Genomic DNA, 19,401 nt, shown 5'->3' on the forward strand with positions numbered 1-19,401 from the left:
CCGTTGGTTCACCCTCCAGTGGCCGCCACGGCCGGTGCACTGCGGCCGGCGCACCGCACTGATCCGATGGCAGGAGCCAGGTGCTTATCCTGGTCTCCCATGGGGTGCAGGGCCCAAGCACTTGGGCCATCCTCCACTGTACTCCCTGGCCACAGCAGAGAGCTGGCCTGGAAGAGGGGCAACCGGGACAGAATCCGGCGCCCTGACCAGGACTAGAACCCAGTGTGCCAGCGCCCCAAGGTGGAGGATTAGCCTAGTGAGCCGCGGCGCCGGCCTACTTTGTGTGTCTTTGCAATCTTTACTTAGTATATACTAAGTTGATCTTCTATATAAAGATAATTGAAAATGAATCGTGATGAAGAATGGGATGGGAGAGGGAGTGGGGGATGGAATAGTTGTGGGTGGGATTCAAAAGTTGTACTTTGGAAATTTATATTTATTAAATAAAAGTTGAAAAGAAAAAAAAAAGAGACATGACATTGACTGAATCAATGTTCATGCCACTGAAGCACTAATTTTATATAAGCTTTTCTAATGCACCACAAAACTATACTTTTTTAATAGCTGAGATTACATTTTCATATTGAAACAGATCAAGATTGTATTTTTATTTTAAGAGAAAAACTGAGAAGCTTTAACATAGAAAATGCTACATACATACCCAGTGTCATAATTGTAAGCTGCTTAAACAAAAATAATTACCTTAATTTAGAAGTCAGTAACTTAAACTTTAATTAGTTTTGATTTTAACATACCTCAGAAAACCATCTTCAGGTATTCATAAGAAATTGATCCTAGATTGAAAACTACTCTCTGAACATTATACTGTTCAAGTTTCAGAACCTTCTAAATATTAGCAAAGAGCTATGTGTTTCTTTCGAAGAGAAGCTTGTTTTTATTCCTTTGATAACTACAAATGAAGATGTTTTACAACCTGATTTTTATGTATACTAGATTGTCCTAACCAGGGTAGAGAAATGTTAAGAATATGAGCTTGCTGGGACTCTAATGAGCCAAATGATTTGGGGTTAAGTGTCTTTTTGCATAATCTAAGGGAATATCAATCTGTTTCTTCTAGGTTACTACTTATAAGTCAAGAAGAGGTGATAAGAGGATCCAGAGAATTATTAATAAAACCTCAGGAAAATCAGAAGTTCACTGAGAAGAAGACTAGAGATGAAACAGATACCGTATCAGGCTCAACGGCCATCAGATTGGGGTTGATTCCTGGTTCGATCACCTATAAACTGTATGAAGTGGGCAACTTACCTGCTTCTCTAGGCCTCATTTTCCTCATCTGAAAAATGTGACTATTTATAGTTGTTATGTATTAGTAGCACCTATCTCATAGGGCTATGGTGAGAAACAACAAAATAATGCACATAAATCATTTTCCATAGAGCTAGAAAGATAATACCTATGCATCATTGTCACCTTTTAATTTTTTAAAATTTATTTCATTTATCTGAGAGACAGAGGTAGAGAGAGACAGAGAGGGATCTCCAATTCACTGGATCACTCCCGCCAGATATGTGTAACAGGTAGGGCTAGGGCAAGCTGAATTCAGAAACTGGGACATCAAACTGGGTCTTCCACGTTGAGTGTCAGGGACCCAAATACCATTCTGAATTTTGCACTTGATATTCAATAAATGCTTCCCTCCAGGGTACCCATTGCCAGGAAGCTAGAATCAGGGACAAACCCATGTCTGAAACCCAAAGACTCCAATAGGGAATGTGAGTCTCCCATGTGGCGGCTTAACTGCTGTGCCAAACACCCACCCCACTGCCATCTTTAAGTAAAGATAATGGATAATTCAGGAGATTCAAAGGAATTGGGTACTAGTGAAAGCTCACAGAAATTTTATTTTTAGTTTTTTGTATACTCAATTACCTCAATTACTTGTTTTAAAATAGCTTTAGGGGCCAGCACTGTGGCATAACAGGTAAAGCTGTCGCCTGCTCATGCACCTGGGAAATGGCAGAAGATGGCCCCAGTGCTTGGGCCCCTGAATCCACATGGGAGACCAAGATGAAGCTCCTGGTTCCTGGCTTCAGATTGGCACAGCTCTGGCTGATGTGGTCATTTGGGGAGTGAACCAGTGCATGGAAGATTTCTCTTTCTCTGTAATTCTGCCTTTCAGATAAATAAATAAGTCTTTTTAAAAAATAATTCATTTGAAAGCCATAGTAACAGACAAAGATGGAGAGACAGAGAGATCTCCCATCTGCTGGTTTATTTCCCAAATGGCTACAATAGCCAAGTCTGGGCCAGGCTGTGGTCAGTGTTCAGGAACTCCTCCCTGGTTTACCACATGAGTAGTAGGGGCCCACGTATTTAGGCCATCTCCTGCTGCCTTCCCCAGTGCATTAGTAGGAAACAGGATTGGAAACAGAGCAGCCAGGACTTGAGCAGGCACTCCAATGTGGGATGCCAGTATGGCAAACAATGGCTTAGCTGTGCCACAATGCCAGCTTCCCCAATTTTTAAAAATTCATGATATATATATATATATATTTAAAGATTTTTTAAAAAGATTTATTCATTTATTTGAGAGGCAGAGTTACAAAGAGAGGGAGATACAGAGAGAGGTCTTCCATCTGTTGGTTCACTACCCAAATTACCACAATGGCTGGAGTTGGACTTATCCGAAGCTAGGAACCAGGAGCTTCCCCTAGGGTTGCCTATTTGGGCACAGCAGCCCCAACACAAGCCATCCTCCACTGAATTTCCAGGCCACCAGTAGAGAGCTGGATGTGAAGAGGAGCAGCCAGGACATGAACCAGCACCCATATGGGATGCTGATGTCATAGGTTGAAGCTTAACCCACTACGCCACAGCGCTGGTGCCCTCCCCAAGTATATTTAATATATTTATTTAGGCCGGCGCTGCGGCTCACTAGGCTAATCCTCCGCCTTGTGGCACCGGCACACGGCGTTCTAGTCCCGCTCAGGGCGCCAGATTCTGTCCCAGTTGCCCCTCTTCCAGGACAGCTCTCTGCTGTGGCCAGGGAGTACAGTGGAGGATGGCCCAAGTGCTTGGGCCCTGCACCCCATGGGAGACCAGGATAAGTACCTGGCTCCTGCCATCGGATCAGCGCGGTGCGCTGGCCACAGAGCGCCGGCCGCGGCGGCCATTGGAGGGTGAACCAACGGCAAAGGAAGACCTTTCTCTCTGTCTCTCTCACTGTCCACTCTGCCTGTCAAAAAAAAAAAAAATATATATATATATGTATACATTTATTTAAACATTTTTAAAGCTTTATTTTTTTATTTAAAAGGCAGAGTGACAGAGAGAGAGAGAAATAATTTCCTAAATGGTGGCAACAGCCAGGGCCAGGACAGACCAGGCCAAAGTCAGGAGCCAGGAATTCTATGGGGGTTTCCTATAGGGATGGGAGGGGCTCAAGTACTTGAGTCATCATTTGTTTCCCAGGCACATTAGCAAGAAGCCAGATTGGAAGCAGAGTAGTCAAGACTCGAACTGGCACTCCAAAATGGGATGCAAGCATCCCACATGGCAGCTTAAACCCTTTTAATGCACATCCTTAAATTTTTATTTGAGAGGTGGGAGATAGGGACAGAAATAGGCGGGGAGGGGGGAGTAGCATGAGTGAGCGCAAACGCTTTCATCCAGTGGTTCACTTCCAAATGCCTGAAAAGCCTGGTTCCAAGTCCAGGCCCAAGAATTCAATGTAGATCTCCCAAATGGAGCAGAAGAAACCCAATTACTTGAGCCATCACTGCTGCCTCCCAGGGTATCCATTAGTCAGGAGCTGGAGCTGGGTATTAAACCCAGGTAATATGAATCATTAGATTAAAACAGTATAGTCTTACATTAAGAAAATTTGATAACTCATCAAATATAACCAGATTGGTAAAGAAAAAGAAACACCATTCATCATAGTATTACCAGTTGTAACACTATAGTACAAGAGTTCATCAACACATCCATTATAAACTCCATTTTTTTTCAAGAGTTATAACATTGCTGGCAAAGATCCATTATCATTACACTTATATACAGAGTGTCAACTTGGAACACATACAGTACATACTTCTACCTAAGAAGTTCTGCTTCTCCTAAAGTAACCATTACAAACTTTAGATGCTAGAAACTTACTCCTCCTCAACAATAATTTTATGCACACACAAACACACATACCATTAAGAGCCAATGGAAAAAAAAATCTTTAGATTCTTTAGTGCTTGCCTAAAGATCTTACAGGTCTCAAGGCAGGATGACAGAAAATAAGATGGAACCTGCACTGGGGCAAATTAAATTAGCTGCTGCCTGCAGTGCTGCAATACTGGCATCCCATATGGGTACTGGTTTAAATCCAGGCAGCTCTGCTTCCCATCCAGCTACCTGCCAGTGTGCCTGGGAAAATAGCAGAGGATGACCCAACTGCTTGGGCCCCTGCACCCATGGGAGACTGGGAATAAGCTCCTTGCTCCTGGGTTTGGCCTGGCTCAGCCCAAGCAGTTGTGGTCATTCTGGGAGTGAACCAAAATGGATGGAAGAATCTCTCTCTCTCTCTTACTCTGTCACTCTGTCTTTTGAATAAAAAAATAAATAAATCCTTAAAAAGAAAGAAAGATGGGGACCAGTGCTGTGGCTCACTTGTTTAATCTTCCGCCTGCGGCACCGGCATCCCATATGGGCGCCGTGTTCTAGTCCCGGTTGCTCCTCTTCCAGTCCAGCTCTCTGCTGTGGCCCGGGAAGACAGTGGAGGATGGCCCAAGTGCTTGGGCCCCTGCACCCGCATGGGAGACCAGGAAGAAGCACCTGGCTCCGGGCTGGCGCAGCGCCGGCCGTAGCGGCCATTTGGGGGGTGAATCAACAGAAGACTGACCTTTCTCTCTCTCTCTCTCTCTACCTCTGTCAAAATTAAAAAAAAAAAAGACATACATATACTCACTTTATCACTTGGTATTCAGACTATCACTGATTTAGGATTACTCAACAATTTCACAGGGAATCAGACATAAATCCCAACAATTGCTCTGTCTCTGCCATTGATACCTTTCTGAAACTACTGTTATAATCATCCCTGGCATGACCCCAAGTTGTTGCATTACTCATTAAGATTCTCTCTTATGGCAGGTCCTCAGCAAGTTCTGGAAGAAAGGGTATTTAGCCTAGTGGCTGTGATACTTGCATCCCACACTGGAGTACCTGAGTTCAATATCCAGCTTCAGTTCCTGATTCCAGCTTCCTGCTACTTGCAAACATGCCAGCATATAAAAATTGAAATAATAGATAAAAGTATACCTTTTACATATAGAAGATATGGAGGGAAAAGAGAAATGAGTCAAGAGCCAGAAAACCTAAAAGCCTGAGTTCAAACCCTAACTCTGCGATTACTAACAGGGTCATCTTAAGTGAGTCATTTCCTGTATCTGAGCCTCAGCTTCACTGTATAAAGGTTATGGATACTACCTGTTCTGCTTAGGTCTAGGGATGAGATTCAGAAGGTGACTGGCATCTCTACCATACTAGAAAGAACGTACTATTATGTTCAATAAAAAGTTGGAACACACTGGAATACAGAAATGAAAAGGATAAATATATGCTTTAGAGTTTTTGATAATCTTACTTTGTACTTCAGATATTAACTAGGTTTTAGACAAATTTTAAAATACTACTTGTGCTGAAGAGATTTGATACCATCCAAGTGGTTCTTTTTTTTTTTTTTAAAGAGTTATTTTATTTATTTGAAAGATAGAGTTACAGAGAGAGGTGGAGACAGAGAGGTCTTCCATCTGCTGGTTCACTCCCCAAATGACCACAATGGTTGGAGCTGAGCAGATCCAAAGCCAGGAGCCAGGAGTTAGGAGCTTCTTTAGGGTCTCCCACATGAGTGCAGGTGCCCAAGGACTCTGCTGCTTTCCCAGGCTATTATCAGGGAGCTGGATTGGAAGAGGAACAGCCAGGACTTGAATTGGCACCCACATGGGGTGCCAGTGCTGTAGGCTGGGGCTATAACCCGCTGTGTCATAGCACTGGCCCCCATCCAGGGTAGTTCTCTGAGTTTACCAAATTGGAACACCAAGTCAGCATTAATATGAATCTGCAGTAGCAGACCCAGTCAGAATCATATTCTGTCCTATGTAATAAGGAATATAAGCCCCAAAGAGGTTCTAAATAAATTAATAGCGTCTGGATTTCAAAACTGTGTATAGATGGAAAGGAGTCTTTCAAAGCTTCGTTAATGATACATGGGGTGGAAAGGAGACCTTAAGTCTACCTTGGCTAGAACCCTAAATAAATCAGACTTCAAGTGTAAAAAAAAGAAAGGAGTCAGAATTAAAGGAGTCAGAATTTTTAGCTTCTCCTCTAATGCCACAAGGCTTCTTGTATAGTAACAACTAATTTAATCATTATACTCAGGTAAGATGGCCCATTTACATTTGTTAAAAAGTCTAGGGACAGGCACTGTGGTGTAGTGGGTAAAGCCTCTGCCTGCAGTGCTGGCATCCCATATGGGCGCTGCTTGGAGTCCCAGATGCTCCACTTCCAATCCAGCTCTCTGCTGTGGCTTGGGAAAGCAATGGAAGATGGCCTAAGTCCTTGGGCCCCTGCACCCACATGGGTATACTGGGAGGAGGCTCCAGGCTCCTGACTTCTGGCTCCTGGCTTCAGATCAGCACAGCTTTGGCTGTTGCGGCCAACTGGGGAGTCAACCAGTGGATGGAAGACCTCTCTCTCTCTGCCTTTCCTTCTGTGTGTAACTCTGACTTTCAAATAAATAAATCTTAAAAAAAAAAAGTCTGAAAAGTCTTATTAAAATATTCAAAAGAAATAATTTTAAAATGTAGAAATTACTATGATATTTACATTTTTTACATAGGTAGTATATGCAAATATTTTTTAAAAACCTCTAGAAATGAAAGGAAAAAATGCAAATATAAAACAATATATTAGTTTGGGGCTGGTGTGTGGCATAGAGGGTTAAGCTGTTGCTTGTAACACTAGCATCCCATATCAGAGTGCTGGTTTGAGCTCTGGCTTCTCTGCTTCTGATCAAACTCTACTAATGTGTCTGGGAAGGCACCAGAAAATGGCACAAGTGCTTGGGCCCCTGCCACCTACATGGGAGATCTGGATGGAGTTCCAGGCCAAACATTATTGGGAGTGAACCAGTGTACAGAAGACTTCTATCTCTCCCTCTGTGTTACTCTGCTCTTCAAATACATACATCTTTTAAAAAACAAAAAATAATATGTTACCTTATGGGTTCATACTGAATCCATACAACTTTATATGTATAAGGCTGGGCATAAATGTAACTTTTTAGGGGAATGATAAAAATGGTCTAGAAATCTAACAAAGGTTCTGTCTGATAATGGTTATGGTGACCTGAATTTAGTCCATGGTCTGCCACTTGGTGATCTGTGTTACCTTAAGCATTTCTTGTGCCTCTATCTCCTTGCCTGTACAATGAGAAGACTAGGTAATAGCTTCTTTTATTTTTAAGGTTTATTTTTCTTGTCTTGTTTTAATTTTACACGGTACAACCTTTTCTTCACACTCTTCAAAGAAGCCACTATTTCAAATAAGTAAACTCAGAGACACTTTGTTTTAATAAGGTAAGGATTTTATAAGCCTGTCGCCTTCTGTTCCCCCATTGTTCTGGCAACCCCTTAAGTGTCTCTAAAGAAGCTTTAGGGCTCCATAAAACAGTATGAAACCCTCTAGGCCAGATAAAACCCAAGGTCTCTTCCTGTTCTAATATGTCCTGATTTCACCAATGTATGCACTTTTAAAATGTACAATGTAAATGCTTATTTTTGGAGAAGTTCTTTTATTATGAAAATAATTTTGGAAAATAGAGAAGAAAAAAATTTAGGAAAACTTTCCAGCCCTAAATCATACTACTCTATTTTATCATAACACTGCCATAACATTAAAGCAATTCATTTGACCAGATGAATGGATTCTCCATTCTTATTTTTTCACATTTTTTCTTAATGTAACTTTCTTTTAATTTGGTCCAAATGATTTGAATATGCTTCTCATTTTTGTCCTTTTGTAAGAGCACCATTTTAAACACACACACACACACACACATACACACACTTTTCCAACAGCTATTGTGCTCTTAGATCTATTCAATCACCACTGGCAATCAGCACTAAATGCCAATCTACCCTCTGGTTAGAAGTTAACTTGCTACTCTAACTGGTCTTTACAAACCTTGCTCTATACCTTAATCCTTTCAAATGCAACTGTGACACAAAGTATTACAGACTTTTAAAAAACCTGTTCCCTTGGAAAAAAAATTGTGGAGCATCAGTAACCAGATAGTATTCTCAAATTTCAGTGATCTAGTCCATGGAGCCGTCCCCTATGCATAGTACTCTGTTTCATGCAGTACATGGCTTTAGCTGGCCAAATCTTTTTTTTTTCCCAATGAATCAGTAGAACAGTAAAGATCTTACTTTTTTTTTAAGCAGTGGCATATCAATGAGGCACAGATGTGTATTCCAACTCTGCATGGATGAGCACACTGTTCAATAGTGCTGGCTCACACGGTATCAGGGCGAGTTATCACTTCCCATGAAGGCACTCTTATCACCAGGGCCCAGAGAGGTGGCTGCAAATCGCAGCCTTTTTATTTTCAAGGCAGTTTTGCTGAACATTCAGGCTTCAAAGATTCACACTTCCAAAACTCTATAAGAGTTTGTGAACGCTCAATTTGCCAAAACTGTTTACAGTGTAATTGGGCACCGTACCTGTGTCCATGAGATAGCGAAGGCGCTTCTCCACCAGCGCGGCACGGGTGTCAATTTGCTTTTGCTCATTCTCTAGTGCTGCCAATTCTCCTACAACATACTGACTGGTGTCTTTGAACCCTTTCTGTTAACGAGAACAAACAGGAAGGAAAAAAAATCACTTGTAAGTTACATTTTTCCTTTCTACAAACACTTAGTAAAGCACTTACCTAGAGAACCAAATATAACCTTAGCATCTCCCTTAATACCAAAAAGCAACTCCCTGTGATTCAGGAATTTTTCATACATATTATGTATACCAAACTTTTGTAAACAGAAAACATTTCAGTTGTTTAGTGTTATATTTATCATTTCACAGGAAGATTTGCCAGCTTTAAAAAGTTGACACTGAGTTAAAAAATCTCTCCTAAGAGTTAAGTTAGACTTATTTAAACATGGACAAGGGCAGCAGAGAATTTTCCCTTTGGTGATAATCAAAACAAACACCACTGGCATCTTTAATTCAAAAATGGAATTTTGCTGAAATTGATCCTTGAAGTGTCCATCCTGAGAGAACCATGGATTTGTTCTATAAAAATACAAAATATAAAAGACACTTTTTGCTTTCATAGGGATTGGATTATTTAAAATACTTTTAAAAATGATGAAAGGGAAGTTTGCATATCTCCATTTTTCCCTCCAGCAGGCTCCTGGATTTTAACATGTCATTCTGTTGATGTATGACTACTTATTATACAGTAATTCTAACCTGACAGGTGGTTTTAAACTTTGCTACACAGGATCTAATGCAACTAGTATACCGATCTGGTTACTCTTCCACTTTGCTAAATTTAGATTTCAATTTGAAATTTTACTTTTCATAACAATCTTTATTTTAAAAAGTTATACTTAGAAGAAATACTGCCTCTATTATCAAGTGCTAGTATAACCTTAATTTTTATTTTCATGTTATAAATTTAAATAACTAGGGATGGTGTTATTATTTGTGGTATTGTAATAAAAATGCATTAATTATAGCTCCCTTCGGAACACCTTCTTTCCTTTTGATATTTCTAGTGCTACAAGACCTAAGCACCTGAGAAATATTGAAGAACTACTTAAATGATTACCCTCACCATCACTGTTATCATCAGCACTTACAACACTATTAAGAGAAGTAAACGTGAACAATCTTCATGTCAAATCCCTTCCCTACCTAGAAACACGTTAGTATCTAATAAGCTATGAGGAATTACCTTTGTTACTTCCCAAACAGGAAACCAACAAAAAATCATGTTAAACTCCACTATAATCTATGAGCCTTTTGAACTATTAAATAATTTATATTCACATGTGAACTTAATTTATATCAATTTACTGTTAAATTGGTTATGGCATTTAAAACATTTAAAGTTGAAATATTTTAAGAAATAAAGCTGATAATTTCAAAGGACAGTTTGATCCAAAAGTCATTGCATTTTAAAAGATTCAATCAAGCTGAATATTCTTCCATTTCCACATAAAATATAACAGTAAAGTTATAATAATCAAATAAATGCTAATAGTAACTTTAAACTCTAGAAAAATCTGGCAAACACTATTTATTTGAATCTATCTGCCAAACAGAAGAGTAATCTCAAAAGGGACTTTTTATCCTCTCACTCCTATCCAGAGGAATAAAGCAAATATGATAATTTGCAAAGACAATATGGATAAGATATAAGAGGGCAGAAGTTGGTTCTTTTAATACAGTGACAAAATTCATAATCAGGTTTTTTTAGTTTGGGTATCTGTATACTCAAGTATTCTGTAACTTAGAAGTTTTAGCAAGTAGTGTAGTTTATCAGGGAATATCAGTGAGATATTTTTTAAGACTAAGACCTTTCCAGGTGTTCTAAAGTGAACTTAAAATGAGAAGCTATTAGAGCCCTAAAATGTAGTTGGTAATTGTGAGTACACTTATAAGGATTTTAAAATCCAACAAGAATATTTTAACCACAAAAACAATGAAAATATTTAGAAAAATTGCAGTTAATAAAAAAAAGTATCACCATTAAAACAGAGCTGTGCTTCCAGACAAAAATTCAAGTTAAAACTTGTTCTTCCTGCTTCTGTCCCATAGCTGTCCATCAAAAGCAGCTTTCTCCCTGCGGTCTATCAAATATTTCCCTCACAAATCAATTTTACACATGATCAGCCCATACCCCTACTGAGCTGAACCTCCCCGTTAATTAAGTGAAGAAATTACCATATATATTATATTAATGCAAACATCATTCAGCTAGTAATTCACGGCTGATCTGGATAATGGAAAGGTTGAACACCCATTAACCCAAGCCAACAAAATGGGTTGGCTGAGAAATTCTAGCAGGTCTCATGTGACTTTTCCCTCTAACTGCAGCTCTGCGGTATCTGCTATTGTAATAATTAAAATCCTCCCGGTAGATCAATACTGGAATCTCTTTATGGGAAGTGCCCTGATGGAAATGTCTCAAGGAAGCTGGGGCTGTGGAACTCTGAAAAATTCATTTTTTTTTATCTGACAATTATCACCACACTGCAGACTAATTCAACAGTGCACCCCTCTCACTCTGCTTTGAATGCACTGGAGATTGACATCTTAAAAAACCTAACATCTCATTTTAACAAATAAAGGCACTATTTCCACATACAGTTTGGAATTATCAGCAATCATGAAACCACACAAAAAATTAATATACATTAAGCACTTCATCTTCTGATGGCTTCCTCTGAGTTTCAGTTATCGCCGCCTTCTCCTCATTTCCTTTCTTTGTATCTTCCTGTATTGATCTCTGCCTTTTCATTTCTTAAAAAAAGAAGAAAGACATGTAAAATTATTATAAAGCTTGATATTTATATATTGAAATTATGGATTTACAGCATCAGCTTTTTAATATATACACATTGTTAAGAACTGTTGAATCATAAGATGGGAAAACATTTTTTAAAAGTGTTCCTACCTGGTCTGTTCTCAACATATTGACTAAAAGACTGAAGTTGAGTTTTTCTGATTGTAGAATCCTTGCTGAACACAACAGGATTTCTAAAACGTTCTGTTGCTTTTTGTAATCGTTCAGTCCGGAGATCTTCAGTGCCATTCTGAAAGTAAAACAATACACACTTCTAGAGTCCTGATCTTATAAATGTGAAATTACACATTCAGAAGACATTTAAGACAATGCAGACTTTGAAATTTAAAAACTTTCTGAAAGAAAAGTGATTTTCCAAATAGCTCAACTGTAAGTTCCATTGTCTGTAATGAAAAACTTTGGGACTCATGGTTTAAACTCTTGATAACTTTGATACAAGATCGTACAAACTCTGTGTCTTCTCCTGGTGATTGGTATCTTTTAAAAGCTATGTTGCCTCCTGTTCTCCCTACTATTCTGCCCCATCAGCTTGTACAGCCCCACAGACTTGTATGACAAGAAGAAATAGTTTCTAATTTTATGCCCATTGAGATAAACCACTAATGCTGGATGAAGGCTAAAAGGTAGGATTATAATACTACCCCACTGAACTGCATTTCATCAGCTATAACTTTCCAAAGCCAGATTTGTAAGTAAGCCTTTTACAGCTAAGGAAACTACAATTATCTTTTCCGGAGCTTCCTATGTTAATACTGGTAACAAATTCAAATGGTTCTATCAACAAGAAATATCCCAGAAGACTGAATCATTGCAGTGTGTGGAAGCTGCAGATACCGAGGTGCTGTGTACCAAACAAATATTTCATTTTATACCTAATCTTTTATTATTTTTATTAAGTGTTTTGAAAGTAAATAGGGAAAGGCTAAGATGCATGACTAATAGCTAAGCCTGCTGAATGCTGAAACTGGTTATCAAAAGCTACCAAGACTTTGCCCTTCCTCTGCATTGAGACAATCAGTAATGAGGGAGCCCTCCAATGGCCTATTCTCTAGCCTCAAGGAGGCCTGGGATACAGAATCCTCAAGGGAAGGTAACAGTTTATCCTTTTCCACAAACACAGAATGCCTCATTTATAAACGTGTAAACTGCATTTTATTTAAAAAATAAATAAAAACCCAAATCAATGCTGAAAGCTTCAAGAGAACAGATGGAATCTATATGTTCTTTATAAGCATTTTCAAAATCTTAACTGAAAAGATTCATACAAAGGCAATCCGTTAAAAGCATAATTTTGTTGAAATAACTTTAAAAATTATAACAGGAGATTTTTAAAGAAGCAAAATCAATTTCATCTAGATAAGTGATTAAATCATATTGGAACTACCTCATTTTTAGTTATCTGACATACACATGCACACACACATATATCATCAACGTCATTCTTATAATATACTAGCTATGTAGTTGAGAAAGAAACATCTTTTTTTTAAAAAAAGTGTGAATTCTACTATTATTATAATAACTATCTAACAGTCTAAAACTCAAGTCTACCAAAATAAACAAACATGGCTAAATTTTTTTTTAGGCCTGGCAACATGCTAAAATATCAGTGTGATTAGCCAGCAAATCCCATCTTAAGAAACCTTTTTATGACTAGGGACTTCTGCCACTTTACAAATGTATTCCTCTAAACCCACTAATTCAGTTAGCCTTTTCAATCCATTGTATTATTCTTAGGCCAGCTTCATTCTGCATTAAATCCACTGCAGAAAGCTAAATTGAACGCAAAAAACCAGACCTGATCCAGGCTTCCTTTTGTTCAAAGATAGAGACCCAAAGTCCTCTGGTGCTGCCACACACTTTCATCACCAATTTATAGAAACCGACAATATACGGGAAAAGCAATGAAAGTCATTGTTTTGAGACTTCAAAGCATCTCTGTGTCAGGGGAAGGAAATCCTTTCAGTCAGCAGGGCAGTCCCCATAGTCCGCAGGTGGGTGAAAAGTTATACAGGACTGGAAGTGCCCTAAAGCTAGAGAAATACTAAATGCTACACGGTGTAGAAAGGACGGGGGAGTATGTGGTGGTGGTGGTGGGGATAATATAAAACAATCTCATAATGTAGCATTTTTGCTATAATGATAAATAAGGTAAGATTCATAATGATACAGAACACATGGAAGTATCTTAAACATTTGTATTTAATCATGTCACCATCTTTAGGTATGATGTTTTTGTGAAAATTACAGCCATTCTAGTTCATCTAAACAGGTAGAAGGATAAGGACGATGGAAAAATGCTAGAGTTTGCTTAGCAATATTCTTCTTGGCAAAATATACAATATACACAGACTTCAATAATAGTTTCTACAAACCCTCTGCTTTTACTCAAACTAGCACTCTGACATAGTGGTTTCTTTGAAAAATAGCAAATGAATACTGACTGCCATATTGATATTTAATTATTGGTTATTTAATAAAAAGTTTTACATCTTAATTTTAATGCAAAGAATTAGGGTGAAACTTTTTAGGATTATAAAGGGCTAGCAGAAAGTAGAATATAAAGATATGGAGCTAAATGTTTTTAAAAGTCAGATTTACCTTAATGTCTTGATCCGAGGTCTCAGTTACAGCTTTCTGGGCAGCACTGGAGAATGAATTTGCCACCTGTGGCTGAGCTTCTAGGAGCTTCTTTAGCTTCAAGTCCACCAGCTTACTATTTTGTTCTGTTAAATATACAAATACCATGAATAACAGAGTAGATGTATTTATATGTATAGGCTATCAATTTTAAGTGATATCACAAAATATTATATTTCAAAAGAAAGAAGAAAAGGACATTAGGATTTTGAAATAACTAATCAGACTATACACATGCAGAATTCTTAAACCTATGCCTATATGTTATATATGAGGAGACTTCAAGAAGTTTGTAGAAAATGGAATTAAAAGATGAATTTACTTTGGTGAAAAGAAATTGGTATTTGGGGCTGCTGCTGTGGTGCAGCAGGTTAAAGCCCTGGTCTACAGCGCCAGCATCCCATACAGCCACTGGTACAAGACCAGGCTGCTCCATTTCCAATGCAGCTCTCTGCTATGGCCTGGGAAAACAGTAGAAGATGTTCCAAGCACTTGGGGTCCTGTACCCACATATGAGACCTAGAAAAAGCTCCTAGTTCCTGGCTTTGGATCAGTTCAGCTCTGGCCGTTGTGGTCATTTGGGGAGTGAACCAGCAGATGGAAGACCTATCTGGCTCTACCACTCTCTGTAACTCTCTTTCAAATAAATAAAATAAATCTTAAAAAAAAAAAAAAACAAAAAGAAAAGAAATAAATTGGTATTTATGAGTAATTTTTTTATAATATGTGTTTTGCATAAACTTTTTGAAGATCTCTCATATGTATGTGTGCGTGTTTGTGTGTGTGTGTGTGTCTGTATACATGCACACACATATTTATATAAATAGCTGTATGGGTTAAATGTAATTTAAAAAGCTTTTATGGGGGGCAGGCATTTGGCCTAGGGATTAAGATGCTGCCTAAAATGTCCCTGTTCCATACTGGAATGCCTAGGTTTAATTCCCAGTTCTGGCTCCTGATTCTAGCTTCCTGCCAAAGCAGAACCTGGGAGGCAGCAGGTTATGGTTCATGTAACTGGTCTCTGTCACTCACATGGGAGACCTGGAATTAGTCCTGACTCCAAGTTTCAGCCTAGCCTAGCCTCGATTTTTGCAGGTATTTGAGGAGTGAAGCAGCAAACAGGAGTTCTCTCTCGAAAAAAAAAATATACATGTAATGCCATATTAAAATAAGTTCTTTCTAAACATGATCTCAGACAGTACATATGGACTGTTAGAATCCAATGTTTATGTGTAGATATATACCCAGCATTGAAGCAGAGCATATGTTTACACATACCTTCTACATAGATGGCAGAAATACAATTATAATATTTTTGGAATGTGTTAAATATGGGTAGAAGTGTAAAATAAAATATGGCTATAATTTTTAAAATAAACAATTTCAAATTATTTTTAGCAAGCATATTAATCTATAGTTCTTACAGAAACAAGTGAGAACACAAATATTTCTATTTAATTCACACAAAGCAACTCTTTAATAAAGTGATTGCAAAAGATATGCCAACCATTTGGTGAATGATATTTTTCATAAAGACTAATAACTTTTCTAATTATAAGACTCATAATAAATGCTATTATCATTACTTTCATGCAAATTGGTCAGTTTATATTGCCAGGCTTCTTTTTTAAACAATATCTGATGAACCATGGTCAAATCAAGATAAAGATTAAACAATTTATTATTAAAACATTATGACATTTATGTACATATTGAAAAAGGAATTTTGGGGGAAAAAAGCAAGGATAAAAATCATAAGATAGTCTATGTGCTTCCAAATTCCAGTTTGCATTTCTATTTCTTATTTCCATGAAATAAACCACAGATGTGAATTGGGAAATCAGTATATATACATGCCAATACCAACTCACATGCATGGTAGTTGTGAACAATAGATTAATTTACTCCAAACAGGAAGATGTAAATATGTTTTCTTTTTGGAATAAATGAAGTAGGAAGGGAGCCTTTAAAAAGGACAAGAGTCAAGCTCATCAGGACTAAAATTAACCCATCTTTAAAATATCTCACAAAGTTTCTACAGCTAATTGTAGGAAATTTCCCTCATCTTATCTTTGTAATCCCCTGTAAAATAAAAACATATGCATCACTAATTGTCACTGATTTTATACTTCCATAAATTGAATGTTAAAACTTCATTCAGTTCAGTATTTACAGATGTTCTCAGCAGTAAGGAGGATGCTATGGAGTTTTGATAAAAGCTTTTGGTGGTGGTTGTGGTTGGAGAGTGGGTAAACAACAAAATCTATTTAATAAGAAAAATCAAACCTATCCAAGTTCTGTAGTGTTTTAAACAGAAAGAAATAAAAGCTGGCTCTACTTTGGAGTTAAACATTTGAAAATATTCCATAAATAGCACCATATATCCAAAAATTCTCTTGGACTTGTACAGTTATAAATATACTGAGCCCTAAGTAGCAACAGTATAATTAAAAACTGAGCCATGAAAGAGTCACTGATAAAAAGGCATGGGTTTTCTGGGGGTGTTCCTTATGATTAGGAGGACCTTGGTCAATTGTTTCTTGGAGAAGTAATAGCATGATTCAAATGGGGAAAGAAACAAAACTGATAAGCTTTGTAGGGCATGCCTTGAATGGGAAAAACAATGTCTGCTATCATTCTTTTTAACATTCTTTTCCAGGGAAAGATAGATAATAGTGATTTTGACACTTTACCTTTAAGTCTAAAGAGATCATTGAAGAGCTTTCATTACTAAATTCAACTCAATACGCATTTACAGAACCTCTCTGTTAACAAAGTTTTGGGACAGCTACTTGCTGCTGGCTTATAAAAGCAGTGCATTCGTGGGAGACCCAGAAGAGGCTCCTGGCTCCTGTCTTCCGATTGGCACAGCTCTAGCCTTTGCAGCCATTTGGGGAGTGAACCCGCAGATGGAAGACCTCTCTCTCTCTGTCTCTCTCTCTCTCTTTGTAACTCTGATTTCAAGTAAATAAAAAATAAATCTTTAAAAAAAATAAAAGCAGTGCATTTGTAACATTTACCTATTAAGAACCACAAGCAAGTATCTTTATGTTTTACAAAACTGACTTACAAAACTCAATTGCCAATGTGATTTACTGATTTACTGATATCAGATAAAAGATTAATTTAATAGCAGTCTATATAAGCAGTTTCATATATGGTATTACATGTAATTGGTTGTTAAGTATATACAAAATAGTAGCAATATTTCAGTCATATTTAAGCACAAAATTTACAAAATAATATTACAACCGAAACTGTCAATTCCTAAACTACATCAGAAAATTTGATACAAGGTTTATACTTACATTTGGAGTATTCTATAGGTACTCCACATATACCTTACAACATCACACCAAAACAGTTCAGCTTAATAGGGAACCAGTTACTGAATACCTATAAACTATCTCATATAACAAAATGTAACAGTGAATCTTAGTGATAAAAGAACACAAACTACAACTCCTATTCCTATGCTATTGCTGATTTCATCATTCAACCTAAAATAAAATAAAATAACATTGGTGGAAGGTGGATTAACTAAATGATTTGAGAGGGTGTAAGATGCAGCAAAACTAGAAAAAAAGAACTTATTCTTGATGAGATAACAAAAACCATAAAGTATGCCATGCAGCAGGACACAAAACATTTATAATTTGAAATTACCGGGAGTATCAAGGTCATTTTCTAAGTTAGTAAGTTCATCTCCACCTCCTACAACAAAGCCTTCAGGAATCTCCTCGTTAGTATCTATCTCAATATTATCATTTTCATCTGTAGGAACATGTAGCAATAATGTTAGTATATTATTTATATTTTATATCATTTCTCCAAAACACTGCAGAAAAAACAGTATTTTAATGACAGTTATTCAGGTGTGACATAGATAGCAAGTTAAGAAATCAGTTTTAAGCTACTTTTTCAGTTTTGGATTAACATTTATATTTTACATTCATATGTCAAAGATGAATTATCACATCAAAGCAGATGCAAAGGTTTTGACAATTTGCCACATGCTGTCTCTGAATCATTGAGCTCACTGAGTCCCTATATTTTAAAATGTAATCTATTAGTAATCTCAAATAAATAAGAGAAAAAAATAAAGTTGATCTGTGACATTCTATCATTTATTACATATAAATGCATATAGAAACACATCATGCCTTATTCCTTAGTTCCAGCTATAAGCCATTTTTAGGAAGACTTGATACTTTTTTTGCTATTAAAGGAATACAGTCATTAAGACATTAATGGATACCTTAAGAGTGAGAATAAAATAACACCTTTATACAATGAAAGTTTCAGAAACAGCTAATATATTTCAGAAGAATGAAAACTGGAAAAAAAGTATTACTATTCAAAATTAAATATGGGGAATGAGGATGTCTTATACTATTTTTAAATGCTTAGTAAAATGTTTTAGGTCGTGATTAATTAATGGAATATTTTTGACATTAACGATTTCTAGTAAATATTTTTTTCTCTTTGAACTCTAGTGATACAATTAGTTAATTTAAATTCTATATGTAAAAAGGCATAAAAATAATTTTATTTGCATATGATGGATTTAGCTTTAAATTCTGTGGCTGATAGGCAATGTACCTTTTGGAGAAAGAGTTGTCTAGCCCTGGGAGTTGAAGAATATCTCTATTACTCTCTGCAATGTACTTTTTATCAGGTAACTTTCAATAGTGAAGTATTTCAAAGATTTTTTCCAACTGAAAAATTCCAAAATCTATAGTTTTAGCTTAATCCCCCAGTATTTATCCCTTTCTGAAACTGTACATCTTTGATTTTTTGACTTCCTGGGTAAATACTTATTATCAGCATTAATACTGATAATAATAGCTAACGATTATTAAAGACTTTTTAACTACCATGTAAGTCATTTAAAAGAAAATAATAGGAGTTGGCATTTGGGTGTAACAGGTAAGGCCGCCACCTGTAATGCCAGCATCCCATATGGGTACTACTTTGTGTCGTGGCTGCCCCACTTCTGATCCCACTCTCTGCTAATGTGCCTAGTAAAGCAGCAGAATATGGCCCAAGTTCTTGGACCCCTGCACCTAAGTAGGAGACCTAGATGAAGCTCCTGGTTCCTGGCTTTAGCCTCGCCCAGCTCTAGCTGTTGCGGCCACTTGGGGAGTGAATAA

At 37.3% G+C, this 19,401-nt stretch overlaps 1 protein-coding gene and 1 long non-coding RNA gene across 24 annotated transcripts in view; one reads left to right on the plus strand and one right to left on the minus strand.

The window, feature by feature from the left end:
* Positions 1-1,210, plus strand: part of LOC127490317 (uncharacterized) — a 48,211-nt gene extending 47,001 nt beyond the window's left edge. Inside the window, exon 3 of the long non-coding RNA XR_011386621.2 lies at positions 1,079-1,210. This is a non-coding gene — a long non-coding RNA (uncharacterized LOC127490317). The remainder of the gene's footprint in view (positions 1-1,078) is intronic.
* The window catches only part of EHBP1 (EH domain binding protein 1), a 380,185-nt gene that overhangs the window by 46,870 nt on the left and 313,914 nt on the right, over positions 1-19,401 (minus strand). For 13 of the 23 annotated variants that reach the window (XM_070069064.2, XM_070069059.2, XM_070069066.2 and 10 more), the window contains 5 exons: positions 17,915-18,022; positions 14,210-14,334; positions 11,699-11,837; positions 11,438-11,544; positions 8,739-8,862 (listed from right to left, as the gene is read on the minus strand). In XM_070069064.2, the coding sequence (XP_069925165.2) occupies positions 8,739-8,862; positions 11,438-11,544; positions 11,699-11,837; positions 14,210-14,334; positions 17,915-18,022 (603 nt within the window). The remainder of the gene's footprint in view (positions 1-8,738; positions 8,863-11,437; positions 11,545-11,698; positions 11,838-14,209; positions 14,335-17,914; positions 18,023-19,401) is intronic. The other 10 variants (XM_070069071.2, XM_089326371.1, XM_089326372.1 and 7 more) reach the window with 1 other exon arrangement.

The sequence above is a fragment of the Oryctolagus cuniculus genome, chromosome 2 (assembly GCF_051225735.1).
Source record: "Oryctolagus cuniculus isolate XC-2025 breed Fujian yellow rabbit chromosome 2, ASM5122573v1, whole genome shotgun sequence".
Taxonomy (NCBI): Eukaryota; Metazoa; Chordata; class Mammalia; order Lagomorpha; family Leporidae; genus Oryctolagus; species Oryctolagus cuniculus.